Source organism: Podarcis muralis, chromosome 13 (genome assembly GCF_964188315.1).
Source record: "Podarcis muralis chromosome 13, rPodMur119.hap1.1, whole genome shotgun sequence".
In the NCBI taxonomy this organism is placed as follows: domain Eukaryota; kingdom Metazoa; phylum Chordata; class Lepidosauria; order Squamata; family Lacertidae; genus Podarcis; species Podarcis muralis.
This window is the reverse complement of record NC_135667.1, coordinates 37,074,269-37,098,780: the sequence shown is the minus strand read 5'-3', so window position 1 is coordinate 37,098,780 and position 24,512 is coordinate 37,074,269. Positions and strand designations below refer to the sequence as shown.

The following is a 24,512-nucleotide window of genomic DNA, read 5'->3' as shown; positions in this document are numbered from 1 at the left end:
GGAAACCGGCCTCGAACAAAGAGAAAAATGGGAGGGCAGGCAGCTCACTTCACACCTCAGCCCTGGAACCTGTTTCTAAAGCCTCAGAACTTGTGCTGTATTAAACAAAGATGCCTTCACTTCCGAGTAAAGCGGCGATTTCTATTATACCGTGAGGGCTGTGTATGCGTAGGCTCTCTCTGTAGAAGTGGCTAGACAAATTTACAAAGCAACACTCACACAGGAATTCTGGCAATGGAATCTTTAGACTCCTCCTCCGACCTGCTCTCTCTCCACCCCCCTCCCCGGCTTTACCTGTCTCTCCTCTGACCATGTGACCTTTGGACCCACCCACATTCACCTGGAGCTCTCCGGCAGCTCCTGATTCCCTCCAGGAGACCTCAGCTTTGTTCCAGAGAGTTTTCCCTTTGCACTGGACTGCCATGGACTGAGGCTATATGTCATTTATTCCCTTCCCTTCTAACCGTTGACACTGGGGTCGTCTTGCAGCTATTCCTGCCTGTCTTTCTACTGCGGGAGAGCAGAACGAGAGGCTCTTTGGGAACAGCCAGGTGCTTCCATCCAGGTCATCGGCGTACCTGTTTTCCACCTGCGATTTCCGCACAGGTGAGTTGGCAGCACGCAGGCAGCTTGGAAACCAAGCTGGCTTAAAAGAGGAAAGGAAAAAAGGACGCTTTGCTTTCCTAATGGGTTGTGATTTCTTTTGGTTTTTGTTCTGTGCCTCTACGGTCCAAGGAATTGCGACGTCTTCCTGGACCTGGATCTGAAACAGGAAAAATAACTTTTAGAGAGTTTTCACATTTCTGCAGCTCTTTTGATCAGAAGCCGGGGGTTCAATGCTTAGAGCTAGACAAAGGTAAATTCAGCATCAGCCTATAATAATGATTGTATGAAGACTCCATACAAATTACTCCAGACTTGAAAGTATCATCAGAATGCTTCAATAAACAGGATGTTGAATATTTTTAGTCTTGTGTTGCTCCGACACAGGGTTTCCCAAACTTTGGTCCCCAGCTGCTTCTGGACTACAATTCCTATTGTCCCTGACCACTGGTCCTACTAGCTGGGGATGATGGGAGTTGTAGTCCAAAAACAGCTGGAGACCCAAGTTTGGGAAACTCTGCTCTAACAGCACAATACTGCATGTCTAATCAGATGTGAGCCCCATTGTTTTCAAAGGAGCATACAGTACTTCCAGAAATATGTGCATGGGACTGCAGCCTAACTTGGTTTGTCTGAAAGGAAGTTATAGTCTCCCTGGGACAGTGTCTATCAGGGCGGCTTACCTGTGACTTTCCAGGTACTTTTTGCAACTCCCATCAACCCTACCTAGGGTCCAATAGTCAAGGAGGGCAGGAGGTCACAGGTCAGCCATCCCTACTTGGGATTGTATTCTCTATGGTCACACGTCTATGCCATACCTTTAAAGCATTCTTACACCATTTTAGCATTCATGAATCCTGGGAACCGTAGTTTGTTGAGGGTGCTGGGAACTGTAGTACTGTGATGATTAAGCCCGGCATCTTTTTGGGGAGATGCCATGACTGTGAAAGTGGTATAAATGTGCTTTAAAATGTGTAGTGTGGATGTGACCATAGTAGTTATTAATCTAAGGTAAAGGTAAAGGGACCCCTGACCATTAGGTCCAGTCGTGAACGACTCTGGGGTTGCGGCGCTCATCTCGCTTTATTGGCCGAGGGAGCCGGCGTACAGCTTCCGGGTCATGTGGCCAGCATGACTAAGCCACTTCTGGTGAACCAGAGCAGCGCACAGAAACGCCGTTTACCTTCCCGCCGGAGCGGTACCTGTTTATCTACTTGCACTTTGATGTGCTTTCGAACTGCTAGGCTGGCAGGAGCAGGGACCGAGCAACGGGAGCTCACCCCGTCGCGGGGATTTGAGCCGCCGACCTTCTGATCGGCAAGTCCTAGGCTCTGTGGTTTAACCCACAGTGCCACCCGCATCCCTATTATTATTAATCCCGTTATTAATCTACATCGCTGCTTATTGGAGTAGAAACTCTCTAACCTAGAGGGCTCATCCTCACAGCCCCACAGATTTTTGAAAAAAATGGTAAAAGTTGACAACCCAAACAATATAGGAATGATAATTATACTCGCCTACCTTACAGGGTTGTTGTCAGGGTTAGGAGAGGATGTTATGTGAAGCACTCTGAAAGGACTATATGAATGTTAAGTATTATTCTACACGTGGCCCCTTAGCAAACATCCCCTAAAACTACAGCGCGGAAATTTGTTAATAGGAACGTTATTTGCAGGTGCTCGATTCTGTCTGACGCAAACAGTTGGGACTATATTCTTGGGCAGCAAGGGGAAGCGGCTGGTTTTCTTTCACTTTTGATTATGCTGCAGATAATTTTGAAAAATCCTAAGCACTCTGGTTTTCAAATAACTTCTGAAATCCGAAGCACTCTTGTTTGGAGGCAAGTCTGGGGTCAGTCCCTTCCTAAAGGCTTCCCAAGCCATCATTAGGGCAGTAATTATTTTTAAAGACTTAAAAAACAAAGCTGTGTGCAGTCTGATAATTACTTTACAACACTTATCTGTGACTTTGCAAAGGATGCTGGGAGGACACGCCTCTTGGATCGTGCAGAGCCTGGCACGACAGAGAATGCCTTTCTGCCAGCCCGGAGGAGCAAGCCTTGCAGGGCGCAGTGGGGTGACCTTTGGAGGAAATATGCACAAGTTCAGACTGCGAATGATTAACTTGCTTGATAAATGTAGGGGCAGAAAGCCAAGCTTGTGCCATTTCAAATGGTGGATTTCTGAAAACGACTGAGTAACAGCACTGCCCTGTTCCCTTAAGGACTTCTCTTTAAGAATGGGCACGCAGGAGAGTGGCAAGTAGGGTTATCGTTTTGTTACACACTCTGGTTTCGGATTCCTCCTAAGGAGTGTAATAACCACGTCTCCTGTGTTGTCTTGCTGGTCAGTTCCACTGACCACTCTTTGTCGAAGTAGACAGTACCCAAGGCCAGATATTTTGGTGCCAGAGATAGAAAAACCCCACCTCCCCTCCCTCACTCCCCAGCAGTAAAAACAACAATAATGAATCAATTTACTAACAGCTTGCTGCCTTTCCATGACACCCCGAAATCAGCTGCCTGAGGCAGTTGCTTCGCCCTGCCTAACTGCTGGAGCGACTCTGTCTCTCCAGCTTTCTTGTTGTATTGGGCTCTTATCAAGTTCCCAGCACTTGTCCCCATGTTATCATGCAGTAGAGCAGCAACTGTTTTCTCTGTGGGGAGGAACCAGCTGTATAATACCAGCAGTGTGTTGTGTCTAAGGCCCGTGTTGTTCTTTTTTGTTAGGAAACCCCCATTTCCTTCCCAGAAATACTATTTTGCAGAGTTTCCCATGAAGAGGGACCTCTGGGAATTGTAGCACCAGCAAAGGAATCAGGATCCCCTAACAACTCTTAGCACCCTTAACAAACTATAACTCCCATAATTATTTGCGGGAAGCCATAATTGTTTAAAGTGCTTTGAATTTATAGCGCTTTGAATTTATGATGTGAATGTGGCCTTATTTGACTCCTCCGTCCATCTAAGGCTGCAAATCCTATGCACACAGACTTGGGAGCAAATTCTGTTCAACTCAGACTTTGGAGGAGTTACTTCTGAGTAAACAGAAGCAAGCAGGCATTGACATAAGGGGGCTTACTTCTGAGTGAACATGCTTAGGTTCACACTATAGTACAGGTTGTAAATGCCCTCAGAAGGAAAACTTCAGAAGGAGGAACCAGCTGTATAATACCAGCAGTGTGTTGTGTCTAATGCCTGTGTTGTTGTTTTCTCGTAAGTGAAGGCTGGCAGATAAGAGAGAGCTACTGTATCACACGAATGGGTGGTGTTATCCCAGAATATATATTGGAGGACTCTCTTGAACCCAGATCTTTGGCACTGTCTCATGTCCTCCTTTCAGGGCCCGTCATGTGGAGTCCTCCATGTCTTCTTTTGCTGTTCCAAGCCCTCAGCCACAGCTTTGCCGTTCCATTCCACAAGCAGCCGGAACACCAGCGGACTCTAGAGGATCAAGGTAAGTTGAGGGTTGGGACACACACACACACACACACACACACACACACACATCCTTGCCAGGGCTCCCTGCATCTGTTTTCAAAAGGAATCGCACCGCACTGTGGGATAACACAGGATCCATCTGCTTTTATTCTGGGAATAATGAAGCCACTTTGTTGAGGGCACATTTCAGGGGCAAAGATGCAACAGGGATTGTGTGTGTGGACTAGGTGGAAAAAAACAAGAACTTGCTTTTCACCGATTGTAAAAGAAAATGTTGTGCGTGCGCAGTCTAAAGGAACAAAGAGCCTGGAGGTCACAGGTGACTTTTTAAGGTTATTTGAAGTGAGGAAAATGCCTACATAAGAGCTGTAAAGTAGAACGAGTTCCCCCTAAATAGGCCTTTCTTAAGCCTTCTTTATTGACGTTTGTACCTTCCTCCCAAGGGATGCGGGTGGCGCTGTGGGTTAAACCACAGAGCCTAGGACTTGCTGATCAGAAGGTTGGCGGTTCGAATCTCCGCGACGGGGTGAGCTCCCGTTGCTCGGTCCCTGCTCCTGCCAACCTAGCAGTTCGAAAGCACGTCAAGAGTGCAAGTAGATAAATAGGTACCGCTCCGCCGGGAAGGTAAACGGCGTTTCCGTGCGCTGCTCTGGTTCGCCAGAAGCGGCTTAGTCATGCTGGTCACATGACCCAGAAGCTGTACGCCGGCTCCCTCAGCCAATAAAACGAGATGAGCGCCGCAACCCCAGAGTCGGCCACGACTGGACCTAATGGTCAGGGGTCCCTTTACCTTTACCTTCCTCCTGGCAGCAAGGATCTTCTCATCCCAGCCACCCATGTCTCCCCACCCCAGAAACTTTATGATTAGGCTTTGGGCTTAGCCAAAGTCCTGCACTGAGCTTCATGGCTGAGTGAGGATTTGAACCTCTTTCTCCAGCACTTTAGCCACTGCACACAACCACTAGCTCCTTACTGTCTTTAAGAAATCTACGTCCAGCCAATGAGAGGTTTGTCCCACTGGCTGTGGTAGCAATGAGAAGCCCAAGATCCCTGCACTGCCCCTCTCATTCCTAAACACAGACGTCACAGCAAGCAAATAGCCAGCGAGTGCATTGGACCCTTGCGGAACCACATTCCACATTTTCCAATGAATACAATATATGGGGGGGGGGGGAGGAGAAGCATCTCATTTCCTCAAACTGTGTGCAATAAGCTTTTGAGTTCTAACGAAGGGTCATTCAACCAGGAAGTGAAGGCATGTGACTGTGAGCAACGAAAAAAAGCAACAATGCCTCATGCATAGTGTCTAAAACAGCTCACCTGGAAAGGTTGGGAAAGTATCAAAGCAAGCAGTGATATTTGAAGAAGGGAGAAGGACCTGATGGGTGCAGCTGTTGGCTCCCAGGCCTTTCTGGACCTCCCAGAAGCCTCTGCTATACCCAGTGGCGTAGTGTGGGGGGTGCAGGGGGGCCCGGCCGCACCGGGCGCAACATCTGGGGTTAGGGCAAATCCACGGGTTAGGGGGCGCAAATTACTTGCCTTGCCCCGGGTGCTGACAACCCACGCTACGCCACTCGCTATACCTGCAAAATAAATGCTGCCATTCTCAGTCCTCTTCATATGCAACGTCCCCTAGAGGGTGGAAAGTGTATGCTAACTGGCTGGGGTTGATGGGAGTTGTCGTCAAAAACATCTGGAGGGCACCATGTTGGCAAAGGCTGATGTATGTGAAAATAACTGAGGACTTCAGCGTGACACACCCAAGAATACTGGGAGCTGGTGTTTGCTAAGGGTGCTGCGAGTTGTTAGGAGACCCTAGTTCCCCCTCCCAGAGTTTCCTGGGAAGAGGGATTGGCTGTTAAACACTCTGGGAACTGCAGAGGGGAATGTGAGTCTCCCATACCACCCAACTTTTTACTACGTAAAATCGGGGTGAGAGTGCGACATTGCGGCACCCCCAACGGCCACTGAGATCTCATACGAATGTCCCATTTTTGCCGGGGCAACTTGGAAGGCATGGGCTCCTAACAAGTGTGTTTCCTTGACAAATTACAGTCCCTAGAAATCTGTAGGGGAGCAGTCTAGCTCGGAGGGCACAGCACAGGGCAGAGGGCACACACAGGGTCAAAGGTTCTCCACTTTGCTGTAGCAACAACTCCTCTTTCTTTGAGAGAACAAATGACTCTTGGGCCTAGGACAGTGGTGGCGAACCTATGGCATGCGTGCCAGAGGGGCACTCAGAGCCCTCTCTGTGGGCATGCGTGCCATTGCCCCAGCAGGGCCATAGCTAGGGGGTGAAACAGGTGCTCCAGCGCTGCAGGAGGCCCCTGGCCGCTTCTAGCATGGTCCCAGCGCTGCTAGGGCACCATTTTCACCCCCGGGCCACGCTGGGGGGAGGAGGAGAGGAGGGCTCGTGTTGGGAAACTGCTGCTCTGTCCAGGCCTCGACTTTTGATGCGCCAGGGCCTCCCGCCAGTTTGTTGTTCCTACTCGAGAGTAAGCCACCTGGAGTTCAGCAAGGTTAGACAAATTATCAGCATGCTTACAACAGCCAAAATCACATTACTTGTTCAAAAGCATGCCAAATGCAAACTTTTACCTTTTTTTAAAAAAAAAGTTGTTTGTATCATTGAAAGCTCTGTTGTGTTTTTTTCTTTTAAGACAAAAGATGTTAATGTATTTTTTTCTAAACTAAAACCTCAGTATTCAGTTTAAATTGCTGTGTTGGCACTTTGTGATAAGTGGGTTTTGGGATGCAGTTTGGGCGGTCTCTAAAAAGTTCGCCATCACTATCCTAGGACCAGTGGCGTAGCGTGGGGGGTGCAGGGGGGGCCGGCCGCACCGGGCGCAACATCTGGGGTTAGGGCAAATCCACAGGTTAGGGGGCGCAAATCCACGGGTTAGGGGGCGCAAATCCACGGGTTAGAGGGCGCAAATTACTTGCCTTGCCCCGGGTGCTGACAACCCACGCTACGCCACTGCCTAGGACATCTTGCCTTCTCTAAACTTCGGGATAATATCTTATGGTTTCTATTCTCAGTGATCCTGGATGACTCTACTGCTCATCGATTCCTGAGCCGTAAGCCTCTTTATAACCACTGGGATTTTGAGCTGTTCACGCCAGGCAACTTTCAGCGTGAATGCATAGAGGAAGTTTGCAACTACGAAGAAATGCGCGAAGTCTTTGAGGACGACTTCAAAACAGCTGAGTATGGGGAAAGCCTTGGGCTTGGGAGAATCGTAGCATCTAGCATAGAGATTTTGAAACTGTTCTGCTGCACTTCTAGGTAGTCACAAAAAACACACCCAGAATTATAGAGGGGGAAATGATTCAGGGCCAACAGGGATAAATGCCAAATTAAAATCTGATGCAGCTGTCTGTACCTGCTGAGTGAAAGGAGAACCTAGCAACACCTGCCTGCTACATAGCAATGTGTCTTCATGACTGCACCAGGGCGACTAGAGTAAAACTGGAGTTTTAATTTGATAGCCTTTCTAGCAACCTGCCAAAGGGCTATAATGTCAGGAATGTGGTTAGCAAAGAAGAAAGTCAAAATACAGTAGTTGTCTGCCATCGTACAACAAACGTAAAGGCTTACTAAGGTAGTGGACTGGTTGCAGAGGGGGAGAGAGAGAGCATTCGAAAACCAGGACCTCTGCTTTTCCGGGAAGAGATTAAATAAATTAATAGTAAGAGGGTTGTTGTTTATACAGACATGGGGGTAAAGCCTAATTGCTAAGTTCTCTAGGAAGGAGTTTAATATTGGGGGCAGACCAATTCTGCCCCCTCCCATGCTAAAAAGGTAAAGGTAAAGGGACGCCTGACCATTAGGTCCAGTCGTGATTGACTCTGGGGTTGCGGCGCTCATCTCGCTTTATTGGCCAAGGGAACCGGCGTACAGCTTCCGGGTCAAGTGGCCAGCATGACTAAGCTGCTTCTGGCGAACCAGAGCAGTGCACGGAAACACCGTTTACCTTCCCACCGGAGCAGTACCTATTTATCTACTTGCACTTTGACGTGCTTTTGAACTGCTAGGTTGGCAGGAGCAGGGACCAAGCAACGGGAGCTCACCCCGTCGCGGGGATTCGAACCACCGACCTTCTGATCGGCAAGTCCTAGGCTCTGTGGTTTAACCTACAGTGCCACCCGCGTCCCTCCCCCCCATGCTAGGCCCAACATTTTATATTTAAAAAATAAATAAACCACACTCACTGCACTGCACATTTAAAATATTATTTCCTGCCATCATCTGTGCACCTAGATTTATGAAGCTGAAAACTGAAAGGACGGAAGCAGACAAAAAGCAGCTCTGAGTCATGCTTTACCTGCTGTACATTTGGAAACTGAAATTGTGATTGATGTAAACTGAGGATGAGGAAAGTTGTGGTTCTGTGTTGCATTCAGTGTGTGTGCAGGATCCTCATACATGAAGAGGGGACAAGATTCCATGCTTCCCTTAGAAGGCAATAAAGCCCTGGTGCTTCAGAGCCAAGGAAAACCAGGGCACATCGTTTGTCATGAACTACAGTGCTCCATGTCAGGACTCGTCTAGGGAATTTGGAGCAGGTAGATTCCTAGCATAGTAAAAGAGCCACGTGCAAACAGGCCTCAGGCTTCCTATTACAGAGCTATGTCCTGGTCTCTGGATGGTTCAGGGCAGGCAGGGAGTGAAACCAGAAGCAGCCAGAGATGGCTGGCTGAAATAAATCCGTGACTAGGCTGGGGCTCGTTTGCATCTCAGTTTCCTGGGGGGAGAGCGATAAGGGCTGCATCAAATTGGGAAATCAGTGTGTGAGAGATCAGTTTAAACACCACCCTATTCTGAACTGTGAAGGTGATTCAAGATGACGTCTGTGTGTGTGTATTTGTGTGGTTTCTGGGGTATCTTCTCCTTTGTATATTTAGATTTTGTGTCTCTTCCTATCTTGACAGGCTATGCAGTTTCCAACATTTCCATGTAACTAAACGCAAGAGAAGCCAAATTAGATTCTCAGCAGAAACTGCCCAATATTATTTCTCCCTTCTCTCTAAATACACTCTCTCCTGTATCCAAGGCCTTTCATCCCCTTCTTTGCCATCCACACCAGGAGAACCTTCTCCTTTCCTCAGTCCCTGTGTTCCCCCACAATGGAGACTGGTCCATTGCCAACTGCATCCAGCCCTCAGCTTAGACCCCCACCTGCCTGCCTGCCTGCTTGCAACCAGTCCAGGGGCTGGCCCTGGCTGTCAGTTTTCTCCTCCATCATCTCAGTGTTTCCCTTGCACAGCTCGGCAGGGAGGTGGAAGACGACAAAAATGAGAAATAGTTGGCTCTCAGTGGCTCTAGCGCCACCTAGAGTTGGCCTCCCTGCCTTCGGACCCACCAGTCCTAAATAGGCACCAGCCGCCACTGTTCCCCCAAGCTTATGCCCTCTGCTCTCATTGGTTGAGAGCATTTCTCTAGTAAGTGCATCCCTTTAGTCTGGGGATGAGGACCTTGTGGTCCTCCAGATATTGGGCTGCATTTGCCATGATCCCTGACCATTGGTCATGCCGGCTGGGGCTGATGAGAGTTGCAATCTGACAACATCTGGAGGGCCACAGGTTCCCAGTCCTTCTTTGCACCAGTCCCCCTAAATCCCCAAATACTGAGTTGAATGTATGAATGCTCCAACACATGCCACAGTGGCAGGTCGCCAGCGCTTGAACTGGCTCAGTTAATACAGTGGTACCTCGGGTTACATACGCTTCAGGTTACACACTCTTCAGGTTACACACTCCGCTAACCCAGAAATACTGCTTCAGGTTAAGAACTTTGCTTCAGGATGAGAACAGAAATTGTGCTCTGGCGGCACGGCAGTAGCAGGAGGCCCCATTAGTTAAAGTGGTGCTTCAGGTTAAGAACAGTTTCAGGTTAAGTACGGACCTCCGGAACGAATTAAGTACTTAACCCGAGGTACCACTGTACTTAGAATTTGTTTTCTGGGTTTCTGTGTGGAAGCATTTGCAGGAGCAGAATTAATTGGGGAAACTGCTATTTATAAAGATAACGTGTGCACCCTTGTGCACTTTTTCAAGTTTTTTTGCTGGTGCTGCGAGGGCATAGACACAGACAATAGAACTGGCTTATTCGCGCCTTATCTTTGTGCCAGCTAGCATTATCTCGAGGAAGCGCTGTGTTGTTTTCTCTGTAGTGTTCATGTTTATTGACATCTTACATCTTTATTTCACACCACCGGGTTCTTAAATGCAGAGTACTACTTCATGGTAATCGAGATTAAGAACCCTTGTAGCCCAAGGTGATTTGTTTGTAGTTTAGAAACCAGAAGAACCGCAAATAACGTGTAACCTTCCTTTACTGCAGTCAAGAGGTTAGTTATCGCTGTATTCGCCCTTGATAGTGGAAGACCTAAACAGCCCTAGAGGGGCGAGTCTGTTGCAGCAATTGAGGCGGTGGTTTCCTGTCCCCGCTGCAGGTGCTAATTAGCTGAGCAATGCTAAGCCGATTGTGTTAATCGACAATTACTGCTGTTGTAAATGGCGGCTGAACTGGTTTCGCTTATATTTCAGCTTTAATTGAATTGTCACAGTCTGCACCTTCTGCGTTTCATTACCATTTGCCTCTACTATGTCTCTCCCCGCCCCCCTTTTAAACCTGTGTATGTTTGTCTGCCACCAAAGCTCATGCCACAATAAACCAGTCCATTTTAACACCACTTCCCATACAGTGCTGGGGATATGTATATCTTTCATGATTCCCCCTCCTTCGCTTTTTTTTTAAATGGATGTGCTCAGGGGTTGTTTTCAGCACCCACTGTTTTGAAATATTGGGCCTTTCTGCACTTGCCATTTATAGTGGAATAGTCGCTGTTTGCTCTGATGTTTTGAAGAGTGCGTTTGTTTGCGGCACCCGACTTTCTTCCTCATGGTATCTCCATTTTCCTCCCCCTGTCCAAGTCCCCCAGCTAATTTCCCTTTCCTTCCTGCTCTGTTGGTCATTCTGTCACCTACCTGCATCTTGAAAAGCATACAGTTGTACCTCAGGTTAAGAACTTAATTCGTTCCGGAGGTCCGTTCTTAACCTGAAACTGTTCTTAACCTGAAGCACCTCTTTAGCTAATGGGGCCTCCTGCTGCTGCCGCACCGCCGGAGCACGATTTCTGTTCTCATCCTGAAGCAAAGTTCTTAACCTGAGGTACTATTTCTGGGTTAGCAGAGTCTGTAACCTGAAGTGTCTGTAACCTGAAGCGTATGTAACCCGAGGTACCACTGTATAGCACTAAAAGAGGAAGTGGGAAAGTGTTGTTCTTTGAACTTCCTCCTCCAGCTCTCAGTACTTTTCAAGAAGGGGATGGAAAGTAGCTATCTTTTACCACCTCATGATGAAGGGGACAGTGAGCGGAGGGGAGGTACAGGCAGTGGCGTAGCGTGGGTTGCCAGCACCCGGGGCAAGGCAAGTAATTTGCACCCCCTAACCCGTGGATTTTAGCACTTGAGTCTCTTCCACTAGATTAGCGCGCGCGCCCAGATGTTGCGCCCGGTGCGGCCGGCCCCCCTGCACCCCCCACGCTACATAACTGGGTACAGGGGCTTTGTGGGCTCTGGATGCGGCATTGTGTCCACAGACACCATGTTGACAACATCAGCATTGAATTCTGCGGAAGGGTGAATGCCAGGAGGTGCCACTTTCCCCAGCGCTGCACCTTGGCAGGAGAAGCTGTTCCTGCTTTAATCCTTCTCCAGCATATTGGACACAGCTGGCAGCCGCCCTATCCCTTACTAATATGACAAATCTCCCAAGTAATTGCATGCAGAGGTTTGGGCTGTGCAGTTCTGCATGTCCGCAGGATTGCATGGCACAGTTTCTTATGTGCTCGCAGCCAGTTCAGAATTTGGACTGGTTTCAGCTCTTGACTCAGAGAGAGGCAACGCCTTTCGTATTAAAATTAACTTGTTGCATAGGGGTAGATACACAGTTTAAAAGATTTACGGTTCCTTCAGCTAAACAGATCTGCCGAGATTTGACTTCTGAGGACGGGGGTTAAGTTAGCCTGTTGTTTGCGGCCAAGAATGCCAAGAGTCCTGTGGCAAAGATTAATTTAGTGCAAAAGGAACTTTCGTTAGCTGATTTCCTGAATCTGAGGGATTTGAGGTTGTCTCCCATCCCGCCTTTTTTAAAGGACTTTCTTTTGCAATAGACTGATGCCCTCTAGAGTGCATATTGCAAACAACAAGTGTGGAAATAAGGCAGCATTGCTGGAGAAGCAGTTTTAGGCTGTGTGCACACCAGGGTGTCATTGCACATGTGGGTGGCACAGATGGCATGTTTCTGTTTGTGCTTCAGTCCACACCCAAGCCGGTTCCATTTAAACCTTGACTAGCAGGCAGTGGGGATGCGGGTGGCGCTGTGGGTTAAACCACAGAGCCTAGGGCTTGCCGATCAGAAGGTTGGCGGTTCGAATCCCCGCCACGGGGTGAGCTCCCGTTGCTCGGTCCCAGCTCCTGCCAACCTAGCAGTTTGAAAGCACGTCAAAGTGCAAGTAGATAAATAGGTATCACTCTGGCGGGAAGGTACACGGCGTTTCCGTGTGCTGCTCTGGTTCGCCAGAAGCGGCTTAGTCATGCTGGCCACATGACCTGGAAGCTGTACGCCGGCTCCCTCAGCCAATAAAGCGAGATGAGCGCCGCAACCCCAGAGTCGGCCACGACTGGACCTAACGGTCAGGGGTCCCTTTACCTTTGGCAGGCAATAACTGATTGCGTGTATTCACTCTGTTCATTATGGAAACCTGAAGTCTGTTGTTGGCGTGTGCACGAGTATTTGCTTATCTGTAAGTGCATGCACCTGTAGGGGGGGGATTCATTTTGCGGTGGAACGGTGAAATAGTGAACTATACCCAAAGCCAAAGTGTCAAGCACGTTTCACAATGGGCAAAATGGCCATTTATTTATTTAGTCAGAAAGGCGTGTTTTCCAATTTACCAGATTTGTACAAAACAACACTTTCAAAAATAAGTACGTGTTTGTGAGTCACACCTGGACTTGCCAGGTAACGCGCCAGCAGCCCACCAAGAAGGGCCTCACCAGGGCAAAAAACGGCCCCTCCCGCAGCTACACTTCCCAGAATTCCCTGGGGAGAGGAATTGGTTGTAAAATGACTCTGGGAGTTGTAGCTGTGTAAGGGGAATAGGCGTTTCCAAAAACACTCAGCACCCTTAACAAACTACAATTCCCAGGATCCTTGGGGAGAAGCCATGAATGTTTAAAGTGGCATGATATTGCTTTAAATCAGTGTTTCCCAACTGGTGTTCCGCGGCACACTAGTGTGCCGTGAGACGTTGCCTGGTGTGCCGTGGGAGGGAGGCGGGCGAGTCGGGCGACGAGAGGCGGGGCGGCGGCGGCGAGGAGAGGCCGCCCAGCGCGGGGCTCTCGCCGTCTGCCTGCCTGGCTGCCTGCGTGGCGCTGACATCACGGGACTGTAACGTGCCCCACATAGGCCATGCCCACATAGGACCATGCCCCGATGCCGGGCGGCAGTGCTGCCGCTGCTTGCGGAGAGGTCCGCGAAGCCTGGGCGCGCTGATCTCGGCGCGCCCAGGCTTCGGCATGCCGGCATCTCTCCGCAAGCAGCGGCAGCGCTGCCGCTGCTTGCGGAGAGGTCCGCGAATCCTGGGCGCGCTGATCTCGGCGCGCCCAGGCTTCGGCATGCCGGCAACTCTCCGCAAGCAGCGGCAGCTTGCTGCTTGCGGAGAGGTCCGCGAAGCCTGGGCGGACAGCTTTTGAAGGCGGGGGGGGGGGGAGCAAAGACTTTCGCCCCCCGCCAGCCTTCAGAAGAGGTCGGGAGACAGACTGTCCCCGGACCTGGTCTGAAGGCGGTTTCCCTAGGAACGCATTAATTGATTTTCAATGCATTCCTATGGGAAACCGTGCATCGCAAGACGAAAAACTCGCAAGACGAAGAGACTTGCGGAACGAATTAATTTCGTCTTGCGAGGCACCACTGTAGTCAATATAGGCACAGAATTAATTTTTTAAACATTTTCTAATGGTGGTGTGCCTCGAAATTTTGTTCATGAAACAAGTGTGCCTTTGCCCAAAAAAGGTTGGGAAACACTGCTTTAAATGTATAGCGCAGATAGCATCCAGTGGTTACCACCACCAGAACTCGGGACGCGGATTTCAAAATGGCAGGAAGGCTGTTATTTGCTATCATGCCATGTTAACCTCCCCTTTTTTTGTTCTCTCTTCAGAAAATGTTTTGGGATAGCTATGAACACAACGGGAAAGGAGGCTCAAGTGAGTAAGGGTAGAAAATGGCAGTGGGAAATTCCCAGGCATCCCTCTTACATTGTGAGTCAGCTAATGACAGAAGGAAACAAACTCCGGTTTGGTTTCCCAGAGGCTCATCCTTGAGGAGCAAACAGGCCACAAACACCCACGCGCATAACTTATTTTGCCCAATGTGGGGCTCGAACCCACAGCCCTGAGGTTAAAAGTCTCATGCTCTACCGACTGAGCTATCCCAGGCCAAATTTCAGTAGGGGAAAGCAAGAGCAGACTTTGGCACTTGCGCCAGGGGCTTACTCTGAGCTGAGGGGTGCCAACAGGGTTTTCAAGGCCCAGTACACTCTGCGGATTGGGCCCTCTGCAAAATAAGTTGGTGGGCTCTCATCGCCACCCCCAGCTGTCCTACAAGGGAAATACAAAGCATGTTATACTTCATTTTAAAAGGGGGATCAAAAGGGTCTAGTGAACATTTGGTTCTCGGTGTGTCCAAGGCTTCCTCTTGTTGCTGCTTTATTTTTCCAGTTGTTTCTAGTTCACATTCTGTTCCTTACAGTTAACCTTATTTTACAATAGTTTTTTGAACTTTTTATCCTTAAGCATCAGCTCTCCTTTTTTTAAAATAATATTTTATTTAGTTTTCACAACAAAGAAATTATAAGACAAACAATAGGAAAAACACAGAAATACACTCAAGGACACTAAAATACAAAAATACAAACAATTTAACATAGGGTAAAAAAGAAAATTGGAAAAAAACAAAAAAAACCCCTCTTTTTTCTTTTATCCACTTTAGTCAACTTATTTGCCTGACTTCCTCACACCTCCCTTTTTTGTATTCCACTTAAAAGCTGGTTCAGCAAGTTCATCTATTTAATTGATCCTTAATTATTTTCCTCACATGTTTCACATATTTTAACTTCAAACTTTCATCTAATTTCAATCTACTCTTACGTAATCTTTTACTTTGTTTACTAGAACCCCTTCATTTCATTTCAATGTCATCAGCATTCAAAAATTTTACAATGTTTCTGTAAATAGACTTTAAATTTCGTCCAATCTTCTTCCACCAACTCTTCTCCCTGATCCCGAATTCTGCCAGTCATTTCCGCCATAGCATCAGCTCTCCACCTGCCAAATCCTACATGTACAATATTTTACCATTTGCAATTTCCAGTCCCTTTTTCCTTAAAAAAAACAAACAAACACCCTGTTTAGGGGTACTCTCATTTTGACTCAAGAAAAATCACCATTTTATAGTTCACAACAGGGAAAGTAAATGCAGTAAATGGACAAAAGTACAAAGATTCACAAAATGTTCAGGGGTATGCATACCCCCAGAAAAAAAGCACTGGCAATATCTACAAGTGAGTGCAAGGAATTTATTTTAGAAATGATTATTGCTGATTTATTGTGGATTTGATAATCACAAATTATCAAATCCACAATAAATCAGCAATAATCATTTCTAAAATAAATTCCTTCCCTTCCTCCTGCATGTGTGAAAAAGCCCAATAGTTCACTTTTACTAGGTGTTTTCCCTTTTCTTATCTGCACAGGCCACTCTGCCAAAGATCCTGCCCAGAACTCTTATTAAATTCCCAGGCGAAATATCTCCTGTTGTTGTCCCTTCTAAAAAAGGAATTCCAAGGACGACCTTCTGCCTCAGTGTTTTCCCACGGCCGCTTCACAAGCAGCCCATAATAGCAAGGGAGGGCAGATTGTACTTCCTGGAGAAAAGGAAACTTTGATATCTCTGAAGCCCCTCTGAATCAGGGTGGCAGTGCTCACAACAGGGCTCCTATTAGAGCAATTTGCGGAGGCGGACGCCAGATATCTCTACTAATCTTCCCTCAATCTCTCCAGCTTCCACAGAAAGACCTGGTGTTGACGTGGCCGGCCTGGTGGCAGGCCTCGTAGGAGCGTTGGTGTCTGTAGTCATGTTTGTGATTGTGGCCATGTATTGCATCAAATACCGGAATAAGCAGAGGAGCCGTTCCAGGTACGGATCAGGGTCTAAGGATGGGTGCTCTGGGGGCATGCATGCATGGGAATGAGAGGCAGTTCCAGGCAGCTTTCAAAATCAGGAGGTCCTAGTCAGGGTCAGCATGAACGATGCAGGGCTCCATTGTCAGGGAAGTTAACTCTTTATTCAAGGAGGTAAAGGGACCCCTGACCATTAGTTCCAGTCGTGGCCGACTCTGGGGTTGTGGCGCTCATCTCGCTTTATTGGCTGAGGGAGCCAGCGTACAGCTTCCGGGTCATGTGGCCAGCATGACTAAGCCGCTTCTGGCGAACCAGAGCAGCGCACGGAAACGCCGTTTACCTTCCCTTCCGGAGCGGTACCTATTTATCTACTTGCACTTTGATGTGCTTTCGAACTGCTAGGTTGGCAGGAGCAGGGACCGAGCAATGGGAGCTCACCCCGTGGCGGGGATTCGAACCGCCAACCTTCTGATCGGCAAGTCCTAGGCTTTGTGGTTTAACCCACAGCGCCACCCACGTCCCTCCTTTATTCAAGGAAACAGCATACAAATCAGCAACAGTTCCCAGTAGGTCTTGCCCCTGGGGAGCAGTTGCCAGGACTGAAGGTCCCTGCCTTCTGCCCCTTCTAAGGCTCCTCCTCTCCTGGATGTTTCCCAAGCAGTCTCAAACGGTGTCTGTGTACCTGTGGTCTCTGTTCTTCTCTCCTTATTATCCTGCACGTTCTTGGAGACCACAGTGGAGGAGAGCTTGTTGCAACAATAATAATATAATAATTTATTATTTATACCCTGCCCATCTGCAAAGGGGCAAAGGTTTGGCCCTCTTGGTCGCCAGACCATCTGGCTGAGTTTCCCCAGCCACTCTGGGCGGCTCCCAATCGAGTTAAAAACAATTCAGTATTAAATATTAAAAACTTCCCTAAACAGGGCTGCCTTCAGATGTCTTTTAAAGATGGGATAGCTGCTTATTTCCTTGACATCTGATGGGAGGACGTTCCACAGGGCGGGCGCCACTACCGAGAAGGCCCTCTGTCTGGTTCCCTGTAACCTCACTTCTCGCAATGAGGGAACCACCAGAAGGCCCTCGGAGCTGGACCTCAGTGTCTGGGCTGAATGATGGGGGTGGAGTGGGAGACTCCCTAGATTCTTCAGCAGCCTGACCTCCCTCTTCTGCTTCAGCCTCAGAGTCCGGACTGTTCCCTGACACAGGTTCTTTCTGCTCCCAAACCCTCTTGTCCCTTCAGCATCCAGCCCCTCCTCACAATCTTCTCCCTCTGACCTCTCTTCAAGTGTCCCACCACCAATCCCCTGGCTCTGAGCCTTCCTCCTCTGGAGTTTCCCTTGGGGGGTGTTATGTACTGAGTTGAATAGGATCCAAAAAAAGCAGCAGTCTGATTCCGAGTATATTTCAGGGGGGTTCCCTGCTGGCGCCTCCCATCACTCCTCTTCAGCCAGCCAGCCCCTGACAGTCCTTGAGTGGATCTCCCACAGTTGATCACACTCCAGTCGGTGCCCTCGACATTGGGGTCCCAGCTCCAGGAGGTACAGTCATACCTTGGAAGTCAAATGGAATCCGTTCCGGAAGTCTGTTCGACTTCCAAAATGTTCAGGAACCAAAGCACGGCTTCTGGTTGGCTGCAGGAAGCTCCTGCAGCCAATCAGAAGCCACGGAAGCCCCGTCAGACATTCAGATTCCAAAGAACGTTCACAAACCGGAACACCCACTTGCGGGCTTACAGCGTTCGAGAGCCAACATGTCCAAGAACCAAGGCGTTTGGGATCCAAGTTACGACTGTATAAGCCTCTTAGCAAAACATTCGCCAACAAGGGCAGCATTGCAAGTGCCATGGAATCCAAACAAGCCAAGGTCAAGCGGAGAAGATCAGCCTAGGTCTAGAGCCCAAGGTCAAACAACAGCCCAAAGTCAATATCACAAGCAGGTCAGGCAAACTACTGGTACCTGCACAAGGATGCAGAGACTTGTATAGTTTGCAGCTAGCAGAGGCTTCCCAGACCACAACCCTGCCCTGCCACCCTAGGCTCCTTTGGGAAGAAGGATGGGATATAAATTCAGCGGCCAGGTTGCTCACCGGAGCAAGACGGTTTGAGCATATTACACCCGTCCTGTTTCGACTGCACTGGCTACTAATTAGTTTCTGGGCCCAATTCAAAGTGCTGGTTTTTACCTATAAAGCCTTAAATGGCTCAGGACCGCAATACCTCAAGGACCGCCTCTTTCCGTATAAAACTACCCCGACCCTGACCCTGAGATCATCTTCTGTGACCCTCCTTCTTGTGCTTCCTTGAGAGGTTTGGAGGGTGGCAACACAAGAACATGGCTTCTCTGCAATCTGTGGAATGCTCTCCCCAGGGAAGTTCGCCTGGCGCATTCATTATACACCTTTAGGCGCCAGGAAAAACATTCCTTTTTAACCAGGCCTTTGGCTGATCAGATTTACATCCTCCTAGGCCCTTTTAAAATGTGGGTTTTTTTGGGGGGGAGGGGTTATTAGCTTGTTTTTATTTTGGATTTTGTGGTTTTATATTTTGATTTTATTCTATAAACTGCCCTGAGACCTGCGGGTATAGGGCGGTATTAAATAAATAATATAAATAAAATTGATATACCGTATTTTTTGCTCTATAAGACTCACTTTTTCCCTCCTAAAAAGTAAGGGGAATGTGTGTCCGTCTTATGGAGCGAATGCAGGCTGCGCAGCTATCGCTGAAGCCAGAACAGCAAGAGGGATCGCTGCTTTCACTGCGCAGCAATCCCTCTTGCTGTTCTGGCTTCTGAGATTCAGAATATTTTTTTCTTGTTTTCCTCCACCAAAAACTAGGTGCGTCTTGTGGTCTGGTGCGTCTTATAGAGTGAAAAATACAGTAAATAGAATTAATTCCATCTGGTATGCTGGCTGAGACTCTACCTGCCTGGCCACTGTCTCCAGGGTGGTGCATGCTCTGGTTATCTCCCGCTTAGATTATTGCAATGCACTTTACGTGGGGCTACCTTTGAATGTGACTCAGAAACTACAACTAATCCAGAAAGCAGCTGCCAGATTGGTGAATGTGGGTAGCCGCCAGGACCATATAACACTGGACTTTAGATCTTTATTGGCTCCCAGTACATTTCCGAGCACAATTCAAAGTGTTGGTGCTGACCTTTAAAGCCCTAAACGGCCCCTGTATACCTGAATGAGCGTCTCCACCCCCATCGTTCAGCCCAGACATTGAGATCCAGCTCCAAGGGTCTTTTGGCGGTCCCCTCATTGCGATAAGTAAGTTACAGGGAACCAGGCAGAAGGCCTTCTCTGTAGTGGAATGCCCTCCTGCCAGATGTCAAAGAGGTAACGAATTAGATGACCTTCTGTAGATGTCTGAAGGCAGCCCCATATTAGGAAGTTTTTAATGTGTGGTGTTCTGTTGTGTCTTTGTATATTTTGTTGAAAGGTGCCCAGAGGGGCTGGGGCAACCCAGTCAGATGGGCGAGGTACAAAAATTATTATTATCATTATTATTATTATTATTATTATTATTATTATTATTATTATTATTAAAATAAATACTGCAGCTGCTGGTAGTTGTGACATTTTAAGGATTGCTTACCAACAACCATTGGGTGATGGATGTTGGAATCACGTATCACCTGGAAGGCTGGCAGTCCAACATCTCCATCCTAGATCATTCTTTCTGTAATTCTTGGGCTTAAGAAAGTATTACTTTCCTAAGCAGTACATGAGAAGCCCTTCTGAAGTCAGTGTGTTACTTATGATGATATAACTGAGCTTGTCAGCAAGCAACCAGAGTCCATAGGAGTGCTTTGTGACATGCTCTCACCATTCTGACTCATCTCCTTCCCTCATCAGGGCTCAAAGCGACCTGTATCCTGCGGTGCCCCTTGCCACCTTTGTCGAGGAGCCAAAGCCAGAGTCAGCACCGGGACTTCCATCCTATGATCAAGTGCTGGAAACTTCAGGTGTGCACGATGCACCTCCTCCACCTTACCACAGGTACAAGAGTTTTTGAGATCTTACTCCAAGCCTCTTGCCCAAGCTGTATCCAGAGTTTGTGTCAAGTGTGCAAGACAGAAAGCCGAAATGGTCCGTCTAGCTCAGCATTGTTTACACCAGCTTTTCTCAACCTTAGGTCCAACCAGAGGTTGTCGGACTACAGCTCCCATCATCCCTGGCTAGCAGGACACGGGTCAGGGATGATGGGAGTTGTAGTCCAACAACCTCTGGAGGACCCAAGGTTGAGAGATGCTGGTCTACATTGACTGGTAGTGGTTCTCCAAGATTTTCAGACAGGGATTCTCTCCTAGCCCTCCCTAGTGATTGAACGTGGGACCTTCTACATTCCAAGCAGGTGCTCTCCCACCGAGCTATGGCCCTCTTCTAGCTTGTTTGGCGGAAGTGGCTGGAGAATTGGATTTGGGTCTTAACGCTCATCACGAATGGGCTGGGTCAGTGGGAAACAAACCCATCTGTCCAGACCACATAGAGGAAGGGCAGAAGATTCCACATCTCAGCTGCAGCTTTGCAGCAGCATTAAACTACCCAGTGAAGATAAAAATGGGCTAGCTCCATGCGCACTGCCCTGAGCTCCTTGCAGGAAGGGTGGGAAACTAATGTGACATGACGGCAACTGACAGAATGCTACTATGCTAGGCAGTTACTGCAGCATGGAGCGGCTTCACGAAATGTAACTTTCTCTGTTGGCTCTGGCTGGGCTTAGCTAAAACCCAGGGACTATCCTGCTGTTTCTAATTTATCTTTATTTTACGAGTATTTTTGTTACTGTGAACAACTTAACGGCTGTGTGTACAGTGGTACCTCGGGTTACAGACGCTTCGGGTTACAAATTCTGCTAACCAGGAAGTAGTTGCTCCAGGTTTAGAACTTTGCCCCAGGATAAGAATGGAAATCGCGCACCAGCAGGAGGCCCCATTAGCGAAAGCATGCCTCAGGTTAAGAACCGTTTCAGGTTAAGAACGGCCCTCCAGAACGAATTAAGTTCTTAACATGAGGTACCACTGTATGTTTATGAACCGGTAAAAGTGCAGTGCAGAAGGCAGCAATCCATTTCCTCCTGTCCCTGCTCAGCCCGGCCCTGATCCAAGCAGTGCTTTTCATGCATTCCCCTCTCCTCCTAAGTAGCCTCACAGGCAGCTGGAAATTCAGTTTGTATTTATACGTGAATTTGCCCAGCTCACACTTTCTGAAATACATTGGACTCTCAGGTTGCGAAGGTGATCCATGTGGGATGCACGTCCGCAACCTGCAACCTCCGCAACCCGCAGCGTCGCATCTGCGTGCGCACGGGTTGCGATTCGGTGCATGCGCAAAGCGTGGTTTAGCGCTTCTGCGCATGCGTGACTGCCAAAACCTGAAAAAACGCATCCTGAAGCGTCTGTAACCCAAGGTATGACTGTAATATATGAATCAAAACACAGCTAGGCTTCAAAATTTGCACACCCCCAAATTTTGCAATGCAGTTCTCCAGCCAAGGAATGGGTCCAAAAATGCATATACTGGGGTAACTTTGCATTAAAATGCATACGTTCATGAAAATAGCTTGCAGAAAACCCCCAAATGCATCCTATAAGGGAAGACTGCTTTGCAAAAATGAGTATGTAAAAAAAAACTGCACCCGAAGATGTGTGTTTGGAGAAATTCACATGAAAATGCCGCTTTATTTTCATGACTTGTGGTTTTTTAAAAAAACAAAATCACAAAGTTATGTGGAAATGTGGAGAAATGAACTGGATTAGAAAACAGGAATTGACACACTCGCCAGTCTCTGCTCTGAAGTTTTTGCCTGGCTCACCATTTCTTGTGTACTAGGCCAAGAGAGAGAGGTCAGTTTTCCTTGTTATTAATAAAGAAAAGGGGGGGGTGTTTGTCCTGAATATATGATGCAACCTTGCATGAATGTTTTAAGCAAATTAGCATCACCTACTACTGTCATTGTACAGTGGTACCTCAGGTTACATACGCTTCAGGTTACACACTCCGCTAACCTAGAAATAGTGCTTCATGTTAAGAACTTAGCTTCAGGGTAAGAACAGTTTCAGGTTAGGTACGGACCTCCAGAACGAATTAAGTAGGTACTTAACCCAAAATACCACTGTATGGCTTCTTGCTCACTGTTAAGAATCTCTATTTTTCTTTTTCTCCACTCCCCACCCCAGGAATAGCACCAACACTGCCCCACCAACCTGAGTTGTCAACAGCAAGATCACCACTCTTGGAAAAAAGTGTACCCCCCTCCCCGCCAATTTATGTGCAGAAAAAAACACTGTGAATTCACCTGCAGCATACCTGAGGGGGGGGGGAGACACATACACAAATATGGTGTGGACCACTGAATTATGTATATTGCATATATGTGTGTACTATGTACAGAGAGAAAAAGTGTGTGTGTGTGAAGACAGAAAGCTGCATTATATTGTTTGAGGAATAAGAATCTGAAATGTGAATAATACGGCTGTTCTCCGCTACTCTGGCATAAAAATGAATCACCAAATTTACAGCTCCGAATCCAGCATTTGCGCAGGTTTCTGACACAAATCCCTCCCTCCTGCCCACCACCTGTGTCATGTGAACAAGCCTTGTTATAGCTGTGTCTTTCTTCTGTCATGGCTTGCATGCGCTAGCTAGAGTTTGACAGAGGGTGGATGGGATACCTGCTTGTTTTCATGCCCGATAAAATAATTCTCAGAGTATGCTTGAACAATAACTCTTGGGGCCTTTAGGGTGTGTTCAAGAGCACTATTAAGATGCAGAAGGGAAGAGGAGTGTATAACATCTGGCCTTGTGGTTGGTTTGCGGTATGAAGTCTCTCCATCAGTATAAGTAGTGGTAGCTCGGCCTTCTGCCCCTGCATCCTCAATGGAGCAATGCCTGATCTAGAGAACATCCCATCCATATCTAACAATGACATAGGGCACACAGGAAGCAGCCATGTATCGGGTCAGTATTTTCTAACCTAGTGTTTTCTGCTGTGATTGGCAGTTGCTTTCCAGGGCTTTGAGCAGGAGGGCTTTTTTGCAATGCAAGCTGAACACCCCCCCACCCCCACATATATTTAGAGAAGTGTGGAAAAAATTAAGGAATGAGGAAGAAATACAGTGGGCAGGCGGGTTAGAGGCAGATGCAAAGGTGTTTAAAAGGGAAGGGGAGACATAGGTTGGTGAGAATATACAGATCAGCTGTAGAAAGCAAATGCACCTCTATGGCGATGTAAAGAGGAGCAAATTATGTTTACATGCATTGCCTACAGCTGTCGTCAGACAAATTTGTGTGGATGTCCAGGAAGGGAAGATTATCATCCAGTAAAATGGGCACAAGGTGTTTGCATGCACATATGCTAAACTCATATCCATCCATCCTTTTCCACTCACATGTCCTGAAGTGTTGCTTGCTTGACCCTGAGCACAGTATCACACACCTTTATACTTCTGTGAGAGAAGATAGCGCTGCTGTGTGGACAAGAATGTACCAAAATAACTTGAGCCATCTGTGAATCTTTTATTGTGGCATTTGTAGAAAATAAAATTTGAACTATTCTGTCACTTGTCCTTCTTGTCTGAATAGCTCTTGGGTCTGGGCTTGGCACAGGCAGGTTTCACTTACTCTCGGGAAGAAACTAGCCTTAGGGTACCAGGTTGCCCAGGACTTCAGCAGAGACATTGCTCTAGCACAGGAGTTCCCAAATGGGACTCTTTGGATCACCAATGGTCTGTAAGCTTCATTTGGGTGGTCCGCAGAAGGCCGCTCCACCCATGAGGCAACCGCCTCAGGCAGAAGGATCCACAGAGCCAGCAGATCCTGATGAGGATCTTCATTCCTCCCCCCTTTGTGTTATAGACCTTCGCTCACCTGTTCTTCCCTGGTGAGGGAGGGAGGAATTTTTTGGTTCACCTCCGATGCCAAAATCTCTTGGGCCCGGCCCTGGGTCTGCATTAAACATACTGATCTTTAAAATTGTGTTCTTAGTGTGTCTTTTATTTATTATACTGTTCTATGAAATGCAAACTGCAATGCAATAAAATGCAACATAAAAGAAGCAATAAAAATACAATTCGAAATCATACAGCATCTAGCACAGTGCATTATCATTGCTACGACTGGTGGGAAAAACGTTAAGCAGCTCACCATCAGCAGTTTTCAGGTGGTCTTAGGGGTACTGCAGCACTCTGCCAATGTGAAGATTTGGGAAAG

The 24,512-nt window shown here is 47.8% G+C and overlaps 1 protein-coding gene and 1 non-coding gene across 2 annotated transcripts; one reads left to right on the top strand and one right to left on the bottom strand.

Moving 5' to 3' along the window:
• The first annotated feature begins 318 nt into the window (after positions 1–318).
• Positions 319–23,863, top strand: PRRG2 (proline rich and Gla domain 2). The gene is made up of 7 exons (XM_077917397.1): positions 319–606; positions 3,945–4,058; positions 7,082–7,245; positions 14,272–14,317; positions 16,181–16,307; positions 20,157–20,300; positions 22,481–23,863. The coding sequence occupies exons 2-7, from the start codon at positions 3,953–3,955 to the stop codon at positions 22,509–22,511; spliced, it is 618 nt and encodes a 205-aa protein (XP_077773523.1). The 5' UTR covers positions 319–606; positions 3,945–3,952; the 3' UTR covers positions 22,512–23,863.
• Positions 14,476–14,549, bottom strand: TRNAK-UUU (transfer RNA lysine (anticodon UUU)). The gene has a single exon. It is a non-coding gene; the product is annotated as a tRNA-Lys (tRNA).
• Positions 23,864–24,512: the final 649 nt, after the last annotated feature.

Coding starts and splice junctions, on each gene's coding strand:
- PRRG2 (XM_077917397.1), top strand. CDS start 3,953: ATGTGGAGTCCTCCATGTCTTCTTTTGCTGTTCCAAGCCCTCAGCCAC. Junction 16,308..20,156: donor AAGCAGAGGAGCCGTTCCAG/GTACGGATCAGG, acceptor TTCCCTCATCAG/GGCTCAAAGCGACCTGTATC. Junction 20,301..22,480: donor CCTCCTCCACCTTACCACAG/GTACAAGAGTTT, acceptor TCCCCACCCCAG/GAATAGCACCAACACTGCCC.